Here is a 13,122-nt window from a genome sequence, read left to right on the forward strand (position 1 = left end):
GGAACCTGCGCGCGCTTAAGTAGCCGCACTCGTAAGTCACTGGCTGCATCGCCATTGGTCCAGACAAAGAGACCACGTGATCGCAGTGCACGTCCGCTTGCGTCGTGCGTGCCAATCACGGCGCATCAGCCGGTGCACTTCGGACCCGCGACGACACAAACAAATGCGGTGACGACGACGACGACGGTGCGAATGATGTGATGTCGTTTTTGTTTTTCCGGCGTGTCCTCTCCCGGACGCCCTTTACCTCATTGCTCTCTCAACCAGTGTCCTCGCAGTGCGGCCTCTCCTCCCCCTTTGTCCCCAGCCAACCATCCACTGTTCTGTCCCACAGCGCCGTCGTAAGCTGGACGTACAGGAGGGGCTGTAAAAAAACAACATCACCGTCTCGCCTCCGTCCTGCTCAGCTATGCATCGCGGTTCCTTATCGCGGTACTGGAAGGTGCGAACACGGTACTATTAAGAGGGAGGCTATGATGTCGTTAGATACGACCTCCTCGCGGTTAGATAGGCGGGCGACTCGGTTATGGCTGCATACCGCCTTGTCTCGACCACGTCCGCTGTTGCGTCGACGCCTTTGAGCTGGGAAGCGCAGCATTGTTGCACACGATAGCAAGAGCCGCACCCCACCTTACTTGAGTACCGTGAGGGGATGAAAAAACACGTTGCGTTATCTTCACGCGAGTGATACGACATTATGTGTCTTTGTTCTTCGGGGAGAAAAAAAAATGATGACGGCTGCGAATAGTGAGAAGGACGGTAGCTGGCGATGTCAAGGAAGACTGCCATTCCTTCACTCAGCGTTCGGCATGTTGGGCAGAGGATGGCCATCGGAGGGCTGCCCACATGAATACTTGCACTGTCATTCCATCAGGTGACGTTGCTTGTTACAGGAAGCGTAGGACTTGCTGCCGTAGTCAACAGGACTGATAAGCCGACGGAACGTTATTAATTGCCTCTTTTTAGTACAACGTGGTACGGAAGAAAATGTTTGACAGCGTCCCCACTGTGCCCGGAGTTTACCCGTTGCCAATATGTGCTCGGCTGACTTGAAAACTGGCAGCGGCAAATGGCGTTATATTTGTACTACCACGGTGTAGTTGCGAAATGAAAAAAAAAAAAAAAAACAGCCTGTCTGATTAATATAATTCTTTCTTCATCTTGCCTGACTCCTTCGGTCGTTTCTTTTTCATGCCACTTCATGGTTTTTGAATTTTCTAGCGAAACTAAGTCGCATTGTTTTGTGCAAAAGCATTTTTCTTCCTTGGCGCTTCGTATTTGCGATGGTCCTTACAAAATATGAATATGGTATGTGGAACTTCAGTGGATAAGCACGTTACCGTTGGTCTAGACCCGCAGTAGCTGCCCAGAAGTCCACACTAAATGCCACAATAATGCCGAGCTTCTCTGCAGCATTTAACAGATGACTGCGAAAGGGAAGCTATAGCGGGCGGTTTTAGATGAAAAGGGGTTGGACGACAGAGAGGCAGTTGACATGATTAAAACATGCAAAACAGAGCGCTCAAATGCGATGACAGGCTAAAGTGGTTACAATTTAGAGAATTGTGTATAAAATCCAGCAAAAGAAAAAAAAAGCAACAAACTCTGAAAAGTGAAATGAGAAAATGACGGCGGAAAAGCACCTTAATCTCAGGAAACGTTTATGCGACTTCGAACTGCATTCACAATATGCTTAAAAAACAAGATAAAAAAAGGTATATAGAAATGCACGACGAATTTTTAGCGGATAAAATGAAGTTCAAGTACAGCAGGGGCGTGATGTCGTAAGAAGATTAGGGCGCCGAGCAACGGGATTAATCAGATGATAAACCATTTGTATAGCGGAGACTATCTCGTCACTGAAAACATTACTTCCGACTGCCAAAAAAGCTCGAATGTGTTTTCCTATTTTACTACTTTAAAATACAGCCACTTCAATCAATGTCCAACGGCGATGGAGTAAGAACACTTGACTAAAACTCTGTTAAGGGAGAGAGCTGCTGTGCTCAGATGAATGTAAAGTGCAATGTAAAAAGTGGAGCAAAAGTATTTACTTTAAAGGAAAAGTGTAGTTTGCTGGAAGATGAAAAGCAGGGACACTTTTGATGTCGTTAGAGCTAGCTGACAGAAGATATTAGGCTTGACCATTTTGAGGTTACATTCAAATCTCTTTACAAGGGTTACACAATAGAGATATCTGTGATGAGTACAAAATGAGGATTTCACACGTCAGAGACATGCAAATAAAGAACATCAAAATGACTTTGTTCTCGGCAAATTCTTGCAATGCCGCTCAGTTCCAGCAGCACTGCGGTGCGCATTTTTCAGCAGCCGACAACGGAAGCGAGCACCGGTGACAGTGGAAGGATGCAGCGACGAACCGTGACCACGCGTAACGTTATTCCGATCCAGGCGTGAACGCGCTGCCCGGAGAGACGGCAGCGTGCATGCTCGCGCGCTGCTGCTGCCTCTGCTCATTCATGCAACTGGCGGCCCCGATTCCAAGCTGCCGTGTCCCGGCGAAGGGTAAGTGATAAAGTGACGAGCGTTTATCCAGTCTCACAGCCACGGCACTGTTTGACGAAGGCAAACAAGGGCAGAGGGGCTCATGCGTCGAGAGGCAGCCGCAAAGTGGTTCCCGCACGGCACGTTCTCTGTGGAGACAGGGCTAACGCCACGAAGTCGATTCTCAATGCTAGAATGTTTACACTCACGACAATATTTTAGAGGAAGCAGGAATCACCTTCCTAATTGCACTGATTTCGCACATAAACAAAATAAAACCAGGAAATAAATTGTCAAGTGAACTTTAGTTTTGCAACGCCCTGCAACCTTCAGAGTCACTGATACCTTTTTGGCGGTAAACGTTTTTAAGACTCTCCTGGGGAACAACATCTGCAACTCACATTGATTTGTGTACTTATTTTTTCTGCCGGAACACAAGTTGGACATATCGGGTTCCGTACACCACGAGACTGCCTCAACTTCACAAAAGATCTGTAAATTATTATGCTTAGAAGTGCTGAGAGTTACATTGCATTTGCAACAGATCCTATCGTAGCAAATGTGAGATACTTGAATCAGCCTTCGTGGCATACTTGCAGTGAAAGGGCTTTTTGTTGAAACGTACTTGCACCCTATAGGAGGTGCAATCCACATGAGGAGCAGACAGCAGGGATTCCTAGGGAAGTTGTTACTGTTAGTATTTTTGGGCACTTTGTTTTGTGGATAGGCGAACCTGCACAGAACAATAGTTTGTCTATACTGTACACACACGCTCACTAGTATGCACATTTTCAAGCAAGCTTCGTTGATTATTTAGGCCTCAGCAACAAACCCGCATTAGGCAGATAACTGCGTGATGCGATAAGACGGAAAGCCGGGTTTATGGCTCACATAGGACGGGGATAAAGAAGACTAGGCACGTGTACCCGTACTAGTCAGTCCTCTTTTCTCTGTGGCCCTGTTCTATGTGCAGAATTTGTCAGCCATGAATACACCTAAACTAAACTACACCGGCTTTCCATCGTATATCAATTTTTTTTAATTCTTCGAATGCTGCTTAGTTTCTTCAATTGATTAAATAATTGTGGGGTATAACGCGCCGACGCTTCACAGGCAATCAGAGAGAGTGAGAGAGAGAGAGAGTTAGAGAGAGAGAGAGAGAGAGAGAGAGAGAGAGAGAGAGAGAAGTAAATTTAATAAAGGAAAGGAGCCAAGTGGTCGGTTTCCTTCATCCAGGATCCCATTGGAGCTTCCATCCGTCTAAGCCAGGTGGCTCAGCCGAAGCTGATCTTCGACGCTCGAGCAGGCCAGGAGATCAGGCGCGCCATAGTGGAGGGCTCCGGTTTAATTTTGACCACCTGGGGATCTGTTTCTTTTGAACACCTCGGCGGATTAATTTCGACCACCTGGAGATCATTAACGTACGCCGAAATCCCGAACACACTGACACTTTTGTTTTTCTCCTCCATCAGAAAAGCGGCCACCGCGACCGAAAATCGAACCCGTGGCCTCTTGCTCAGCAGCACAACGCCGTAAGCGGGGGACACATGTCCGTCCCAGCAATTTGGTTTTTAACATGGCGAGTCAAAATAGCTAGCAGATTGGATGCGCGCGGGAGCGAACGGTGCGGCGTGTCATCCGGCAGTCAAACCGGTTCTCGGGGCGGAGACGCATGCGGGGACGCGTCCCTTTCCGCTCATGTGTTTGACCCTCTAGCCACTGAGTCACCGCGGCGGGTTTTCTTCAATTGCGCTGGTCGAGGTGTCTCCTTTTAAGTGCGACCATTTTACGTGTGAAAACCTTAAGGCACGAACCTCCTGATGCATAGAGGTTATCATTTTTAAGTGTGGGCTCATTACGTTGACATTAACAGTTGTGAGAACTAATGATTGCGATAGCAGGTGTCGAATTTATGCGCACCGGAAGCCCACTTAATGACCACTACAAAAATGTAGTACTTCATTAAATTGTTTGGAAAATAAGAAAAAAAAACAAGAAAGCTTAGAAGCATATCATTTACAGTATCCGTGGCAGCGTAGCAGAAGAGCACGGGACCTTTATTGGTGAACCTCTTAGTTTTCTTGGGAGGATTATCCTCACATTTGCTCGGTATGAGCTTCGCGTCAAGCTTCCCAGGTGTTCGCCAAGTTGTGGCGCTAGAATCCTAGATTTGAGCATATGCACGGTGCTACACCACTGTTCTCGCAAAAGCCATTGCGTCGTTAAGTTTAGTCCCGCCGTTCACTATTACAGACTGACCACTACCCTTCGCTAATTTCGCCTGGTATAGCGTGAGGGCCCGTGTCCGTTTAATTTTGAAAATCGTATATAACCCTGTCTGTTTTCGAATGACTCTTGTAATAAATGGGGATGTAGAAAATTTGATCCTACCTCACGTCTGATGGGAATCACGTATTCAGCCACTTATAATTTTTGATACCACATAACTAATTCAGGGTTATGTGTATTTCGACCAACCACAGGCCTACACGTTTTACAGGGTACTTTCTATAGTGTTGCTCCCAAGACTAACTCTGACGTGTAAAGAAATTGTACGGACTTGAAATGCAATACGTTCGCTTCGTACCCAACCGAATTTCACACCAACGTGTTGGCTAATGGATAGTGACAATAGCAGCAATGTTTCTCGAGAATACCGGTTTTACGTGCCAGAGTATTCTTTAGGTTGAAAGGCGCGCCGTACAGAAGTGTAACAGATTGATTTAGAAGGTCTGGGGAGTTTTAATGCGCCTTAAAATCAAGGCATATGGCACACGGATGTTGTCGTGTTCCCCCTCCATCAACAATTACACAATCTTCCGGAGGGGAACCCTGAGGTGATGCGAAGCATCGCAGAGTTCCAATCCAATCCAACCCAATCCAATCCAATCCAACCCAACCCAATCCAATCCAATCCAATCCAATCCAATCCAATCCAATCCAATCCAATCCAATCCAATTCAAGCCAATCCAATTCAAGCCAAGCCAAGCCAAGCCAAGCCAATCCAATCGAATCCAATCCAATGCCCCTCGCGAGAGATTGTTCGCTATCGGAGAGGAGAGGGGGTGAGAGGCGAGAGCGCAGCTGGCGCGGCGAGGAGAATGGGGGAGGGGTGGACGCCGACAACGCCGACAACAACGCGGGATGGATGCAGGAACAAGGCGAGTGAATGAGATGCGTCGCATCTAAAATTTCGCTGCGGCAAGCTTTGAACCCGCATTCCCATGCTCAGCAGCATAACGCTTTAGCCGCACAGGTACCGCAGCGGGGGGTGATGTTTAAAAAGTGCCTATCAGGTGCACTGGCCTGTTGAGCCAAGGCGTGGCGGGAGTCGAAAAATGAAGCTCTCCAAGCAGAAGCAGAGGGTTTATTTTCGTGGCACCCAGTGGTGTCTTCGTCGTTCGATTCCTCGAGGAGCCAGCCTCGAGCCGCGAGAGCGAGCTCTGAGCGCGAGCTATCCCTCACCATCTCCGTCGCATCTAGGTTTATTCTTCGTCCTCTTCATGCATCGGAGAAGCGTGGCGATGATAATTTTCAACACATTCCGGGCCACGAGAAAATGGCTAGGCACGAATTTCAAGAGGGTAAAGTCTTTGTATGGGTCTGGTTGTCACAAGCCCATCTTGCAGCTTGATCTTGCAAGAACGGATGGTACCATCGGTGCTTTTGTAGACCTCCTGAACTATGGCCAGTTTCCACATTTGGCGCGGTGTTTTTTCTTGGTACACTAACACCACGTCTCCTACTTTGACTTCAGTGGCCGCTTTCTTCGTTGTGAAGTGTGCAGACCGAAGCTGCAACAGGTATTCTTTCATCCACCTAGCCCAGAAGTGTTCGGTCAAACGTTCTCGATACCGATACCGCCGCACGGCATCAGTGCGCGAACAGGTGGTTGTATCGTTTCCCGAGTCACTCTTGGTAGGCACATGCGTAAGTCTGCGACCAATGAGGAGATCGGCAGGAGTGAGAGCACACGGCTCCCCTATGTCCGACTCCACGAAAGTAAGAGGCCTGGAGTTCACAACGGCTTCTACTTCGGTGAGGACAGTAGCCAGTTTTTCAAACCCAAGCTTGGCTCTCCCCAGTACCTTTCTGAGTGCTTGCTTAACCGTCCTAACCAGCCGCTCCCACCAACCACCCCACCACGGGGAATTAGGTACGATGAACTTCCACCTGATCCCAGCATTGCTTAAATGCTCAGCGACTTCTTGATCGGAGAGGAGTCGGCAGACTCGTTTTACGTCCACCGAGGCTTTCTTGAAAGTTCGGGCGTTGTCTGAGTTCACGACCCTGGGTAAACCCCTGCGGGCCACGAATCTCCGAAAGCCGAGCAAGAAGTCCTCTGTTGTGATCGAAGAGACTAACTCCAAGTGAAGCGCTCTTGATGTGGCGCACGTGAAGAGAGGGATGTTGCACTTGGAATCGCCGCTTGGCGATCGTACGTAGAGAGGCCCAGCGAAGTCCACTCCTACAACCTCAAACGCGTTTGTAGACGATAGGCGGTCATTCGAAAGGGGGGCAGTCGGAGCATCTCCGGGCCTGACTCGGAACCGCTTGCACAGATGGCAGCCGTTGACCACTCGCTTCACCAAGAATCTTGCTCGGCAAATCCAGTATTTCTCTCGTAGTTGTGCCATCGTGTCTCTCACGCCGCCGGGTAGAACTTGAGTGTGGGCTCTAGCTGCCAACAGAGACGAAAATGGGTGATTTGCAGGCAATATGATTGGGTTCTGCATTTTCACAGCTTTCAAATGGGCTAAGCGTCCCCCGATCCGAAGGATACCGCCCGCATCTAAGGAAGGGTTCAGCTCGCCTATGCTTGAAGCACCGGTAGCCCCTGCCCCCGAGACATAGTTGATTTCTGTCACGAAATTTCCGGATTGCATGTCCTTGTTCGAAACCTTGACGGTAGTTTTCCATGGTAGCTCCACTTGGTATCGTCCATTTCGGACGGAGCCGTTGTTCTCGAAGTGGTCTAACGCTGAGCTCTTTGAGGTACCACTGCTCGTCGGATCCAAGATCCCATTGCTTTCGGCTTCCCAAAACGATCGAAGGATATCGTCGCATTGGGTTACGCCGGCCTTCAGAACGCAAACCATCGTGCACGAAGTAGTTGCTGTCGCTGTCAACTTGGTGCTGCTGCCTTGAAACGTCCATCCAAGTTTAGTGTTTATAGCAATCATAGCCTGGTTTTCTTGGGACCTCACCAATTCGCCAGACATTATATTCCACATCTGGTCCGATCCAATGAGGATGCTTATGCCACCGCGAGTGATGACGTCAGGGTGAAGCAGCTCATCAGCAATGTCCTTTCCCGATGTTTTGCAAGCCCGAACGAAGGACGAATCCATCGTCGAGCCCTCGATGTCCTGGCAAATGTGGGGTATTTCTATGGCGCTGAGGACAACTTCGGTGTCGGAAAATTGGCTTTTCATTCGAAGCTCGACGATACGACGCCTCGCGGCCGGTTGACTTTTGGCGTTGGCGAACGTGTTCAGAGCAATATTGATGAATCCGACGCATTTCAACTTGAGGTGTTTGCAAAGTTCTTCGGTCACGAATGTCCGCTGGCTGCCACCGTCGAATATGCCTCGGACGTAGCGGCAGGCGTTGTCACTCACTGCCCAGGCTCGAAAAGTTTGGAGGAGGACGCATCCACTTGTGTCAACTCCTGACTTCTTTCCGACTGATGCGCAGACCGTCGTGCGTGGGTTCGGACTTCCTTCAGAACGAGAATCCTGTGCGTTGTTCTTTCTCGGGCTACAGACGCTTGATGCATGTCTACCGGCGCACGCATTGCAGGTAATCTTGCGGCGACAGTCACGTGCTCGGTGTCCTTTCAGCGTGCAGCGAAAGCATCGCATCTCCTTCGACAAAATTTGCTTCTTCTTTTCCGAAGGTATGTCCGCAGGACAAGACTCCGTAATGTGACCTTCTGACTTGCAGAATGCACACCCCTCACCGGACGTCGCTGAAGTGCTGGAGAGAACACACGACGTGGGCTTAGAGTCTCTAGGGCGGATGCTTTTCTCTGCCTCATATTCAGGCCTGGTGTCTCGTCCTCTCTGACCCCTGAAATCACTCTTTTCAAGGTTCTCCAGCTCGGTGCTGAGGAACTTCAGAAGACGGTCTAGGTCTGTCGGCAAATCCTCAGGTGCATCCGCTTGCGGTGTAGGTGTCTCAGCAGTGCGCGTGCGGTGGTACTGGAGCACGATGTCGTGCGGAAGGGCTCGCAACAGGATGTCTGAGAGCATCGACGAAAAGGAGGACCGTTTCACGCCGACGGTTTCGAGGCCACGGATGTTGACCAAAACCTGGTCGTTGAGCTTGCGGAGGCCACTTGTGTCACTTGAGGACCTGATCGGGTTGATCATTCGGAGCCTGGCGAAATACTCTTGCTCGAGTCGCGTGCGATCGCCGAAACGCTTCTTCAGCATTGCAAGAGCATCCTGATAGCAAGCCTCCGTCGTAGGTAGCCCTCCGATTGCCGAAGCAGCATCTCCTTTCAGAAAGAGTCGCAGGTAATGGAATTTCTCGCAAACTGAAAGGCCGCTGTTCTTGTTTATCATTTGGTCGAATTGCTCCCAAAATTCATTCCATCGGCACAGGTCCCCATAGAAAGGAGTGATGGTGAGTTTCGGTAAGCTTGGCTTGGTTCTCTCCGAAGTCGTAGCAGCGACTGGGGGCGTGACGTTCGCTACGGGTCCTGTCATAGGTGCAGCTGCCTGGGAAAGGCGGTTGCTCTTGCTTTTTAGCTCAGCGAGGACGCGTGTCGCGTTATCTTGATACTCGATCACGCTCGCATATTCGGCCTCAAATGCCCCCTGATCCTGAATATGAGCTTCGAGCTCTTCGTTGATCTTATTTAGCTCGTCGTTATTAGCCTTGAGTCTCTCGTAAAGCGACGCTAGTTGGTCGGCCGTAGCGCAAGGATCGGCCATGGCGGCACTTGCCTCGTTGATGATCCTTGTGTTCTGCGCCCGCCTCGAAGTCCTCTTGCATTTGAGCTTCTCCATGGTGGCTCCGCTGCCTCGATGCTCTCGGCAGGTCCCGCTGTGGGTCCCGGGTTGTCGGCACCAAAAATGTTGAACCAAGGCGTGGCGGGAGTCGAAAAATGAAGCTCTCCAAGCAGAAGCAGAGGGTTTATTTTCGTGGCACCCAGTGGTGTCTTCGTCGTTCGATTCCTCGAGGAGCCAGCCTCGAGCCGCGAGAGCGAGCTCTGAGCGCGAGCTATCCCTCACCATCTCCGTCGCATCTAGGTTTATTCTTCGTCCTCTTCATGCATCGGAGAAGCGTGGCGATGATAATTTTCAACAGGCCTTTGCACATTCCGTTTCGGAATCGGGATCTGAACGACGATTTCAGGAGGGTCGTATTGTTAAGGGCTAGAAGTCAAAGTTCGCTATAGTAGGTTGGTCCAATTGCGGTTTGAAATTTATTGGAGTTCATGACGCTTAAAGCAGCCTGAACACATGTTCCATGGTGTACAGAGCTCCAAGATAATTGGGCAAAGCACACTGGGTCCATCGACATTGTGTACATTTGTCGAGAGTTATTTGTGCTTGTGCTATTTGTGTTTAATGGCTAATGCTATATTTTTAAATGGCGAGCTTCCGCTTTGACACAAAACATTTTAGAACACCAAGCGCTAATCTTTAGTGGCATTACGCTAGCGCAGACGAGGTAGAAGCTGTAACGGTACGCAAACCTTAAACACAAACTTCAGGATGCGCAAGTGCGTTGTCTGCACTCACTATAGCTGAAATATTTGTTTTGAGGATCGCGGCTGTGTTAGTACGCAACCCGTCGACAAACGGCACAGCCTGTTTACCGAGTGCTGCGTAGCCAAGCGCTCGTCGGCATCGCGGTTACGAGCAGTTCGGCCTCTTGCCCATATTATCCGGACATATATGCGAGTACAAGGTGATAACGCATGGTCTGGCTTACTTAAGAGCGTTATCTAGAGCAAACGTCGGGGGTGGAGTTTTGCATTATCCTCACAACCCAGTGAATCAGCAACAACATCTTTTGCCTTAGGTGTGCAGCAAGATGAGGCCACGCCACATGAAACCGCTTTCAGCTGGTTTTCGGTCACTTTCCCGTATTGTCTGAAGGGACGCTTCGATGTCAAACGGAGCTTGTGTGGGTTTTTGTTGTCGTCATCGCTCAGTACTGCGATTATCAGTAAAAAGCAGGAAGAATGGCATAGAGGAGTGAATTCTTGCTCTACTGCCTTTTTGTGTTTATACCACGTCGACACACGTATTAATTTCACGGTAGCACTTGTTAAGAACGTTAGCACAAGGCGTTAGAAGGTAACTGGATTTGTAAAACAATACGAATTTGCTCTATCCAGTCTAAAATCACAACAAGAATACCGCAAGAACCTAACAAGAATTTCTTTCGTACGACAAAAAACATTGTTGTGACAACAGAAGTCCTGTTGTTACGACAAAGCCATCTGTTGCCACGACACACATTTTTGTCGTAACGACAAAATCCACCTTCTCAATGAAGCATTCCTGTAGTCACAACACAACTGCCATTTACGCTACTCTTCAGAATGGGAAATAACATTCAAACCATGTGCAACTACTGATGGAACCTCAGAATCACGACAAGACAAGAATTCGGTACGACGGGACATCGAGATCAGGACAGGAATACGACACACGAGGGAGCACCAGAATCACGACAAGACAAGAATACGACAAAACGACAGTACGACATGCCAAAAAACGACAAACTATAGAAATTTTTCCTGTCGTCTTTTTCGACGGGGTATAGTTTACGACTGTTATAGGACTATGCACCCAATACATTGGATGGAAGTACAGATGGTGTGCGATGCGCTCATACGAAGTAAAGGTTATTTGTGCTAAGCCTGTAGGGTGAGGCGGAAGCGACCGGGCGACGCAGCAAGAATGTTTCCAATAGACGTGCAGTAAACGATGCCGAAAGAAAAAAAAAACAAGAAAATGATGCCATGTTGACAGATAGGGTAGGAGGTAAACGCCTGAAAAGCAAGAAGATACGAAACGAGGGAAAGTGGAACAGATGACTCCGCATGGGAGACAGGTAGCTTTCGCAGCGCTCATGCATAGCCTGTTTTTCCATCTGTTCAGGCATCGCCAAAAAACGGCCCCAAAGCTACAAGGGCCACCTGCAATGAAACCAATACCAATCAACCCCGACCATAAAACAACAAGAAATGCCGCTGTGTGACTAAACAAAAAAAAAATCGGCTCCAATCCACGCTGTGAATGTGGGTGGACTGCGAAGCTGTAAATGATCCACACTACAATTACCCATCCGGCGTCACTTGAATTCACACACGTGGCTTTACAAAGAGTGAAACCAAAGACTCTGCCAGCCGTTACCTGGGATTAAGCGGGGTGGCGTCCCGAACGCAGCAGCGTCTGCAGACAAAACGGAGAGGAGCGTGCTCGAAGGGTCAAGCGAAGGGCAGCACGCGCGGCTATGGCGTCATCTCTCTCACTGCCTCCCTCTCACTCTTGTTCCATGTGTCACCTCCAGAAAGCGCTCTTCTCTTCCCCAGACGCTGAATCCAAACCACCGTCTGTCTCCCCGTCTCCACGTGTGGGTGTAGCTAAGTCGGCAAGACGATGGGCTCTCGCTCCGCTTCTCCATTCGGACCCAGGTTCGATACCTTGCGGTGCCAGTAGTTTGTGTAGCCTGGATGTAGCCAGTAGCCAGTAGTAGCCTCGAATGTTTGTTTGTGTAGCCAGTAGTAGCCTGCGAGTTTCTGCTGACGCGGGGACGAAAATTTTCTTGGCTGGTTAGAGGTATACTGCTTCGCAGTAAGGGGTTATGTACGCTCGTGTGAGTGATAACGAAACGTGTAGAGAAAGCTTCTGAACAAACGAGAGGTATTTGATAAGAAAGATAGCAAGCCGAGCATGCCCGGCACTTGTGAACGAAAAGATTAGGAGAAATAGGATGCCTGCAAAGAATGCGCAGGTTGCAGGGGCAATTGAAATTTGGCTGTGCGCACACCGAAGCAGAATAAACAGGTCAAGTTTGCATGCGGCGAGTGGCCTATAATGGGGCCAAGTTCTGTGTGTAAAGTTCATTCACATAAAACAGTTGTAGGTACACCCAACCTACGTGGGCGGCCTTGAACATACGCTATGCCCGTAACTCAGTAAAATGATGAGCTCGTTCCGGTTGAACCTTGAGCAGTCTATGTTGTAGGAAAGGCATTCTGTTATCATTAGAGTCGTGACAATGCCGGAAGATGTTGGAGAGCTTGGAAATGTGCGACATAGAGTTGACCGCACCTTGAAAGAACTGTCTGTAACATTTATAAGGACCCCAGCCTTCGTGCTTCTCTCAAAACCTTTGCCCTCCGTCATAAATCTGGAGCGCCAAGTTATGTTTATCGCTGACAATCTTGTCCTACTGTTTGCATACAGAACGAACGTTCAGCTAGCTGTAAGTAGTGTCGTCTTGGTTAAAAAGTAGCAAACTGTTACGTGCAAAGTGGAGCAGAGGTGGCATGTAGATAATGAAACTAGACGTTTTTTCCCCTGTCGGTTGTTGCAAGCCCTGTAGAGCACATGATCAACCTGCAGCGTGTTGCTGTAATTGTCTTA

The 13,122-nt window shown here is 49.1% G+C and overlaps 1 protein-coding gene across 1 annotated transcript; it reads right to left on the reverse strand.

Annotated features, from left to right (window-relative positions):
• Positions 1 to 7,151: 7,151 nt before the first annotated feature.
• Positions 7,152 to 9,522, reverse strand: LOC144146327 (uncharacterized). The gene is made up of 2 exons (XM_077678285.1): positions 7,714 to 9,522; positions 7,152 to 7,187 (listed from the first exon to the last, which is right to left on the reverse strand). The coding sequence occupies exons 1-2, from the start codon at positions 9,520 to 9,522 to the stop codon at positions 7,152 to 7,154; spliced, it is 1,845 nt and encodes a 614-aa protein (XP_077534411.1).
• Between the last annotated feature and the right edge of the window lie 3,600 nt (positions 9,523 to 13,122).

This window comes from Haemaphysalis longicornis, unplaced genomic scaffold, assembly GCF_048455015.1.
Source record: "Haemaphysalis longicornis isolate Haplotype H1 unplaced genomic scaffold, Haemaphysalis longicornis Haplotype H1 scaffold_7, whole genome shotgun sequence".
NCBI classification, from domain to species: domain Eukaryota; kingdom Metazoa; phylum Arthropoda; class Arachnida; order Ixodida; family Ixodidae; genus Haemaphysalis; species Haemaphysalis longicornis.

Excerpts from the sequence above, each read along its gene's own strand:
- LOC144146327 (XM_077678285.1), bottom strand. The coding sequence starts at position 9,522 with ATGGAGAAGCTCAAATGCAAGAGGACTTCGAGGCGGGCGCAGAACACA. Across the intron at positions 7,188-7,713 it reads ATATAATGTCTGGCGAATTG|CTAGAGCCCACACTCAAGTT; the intron begins GTGAGGTCCCAA and ends CTCTGTTGGCAG.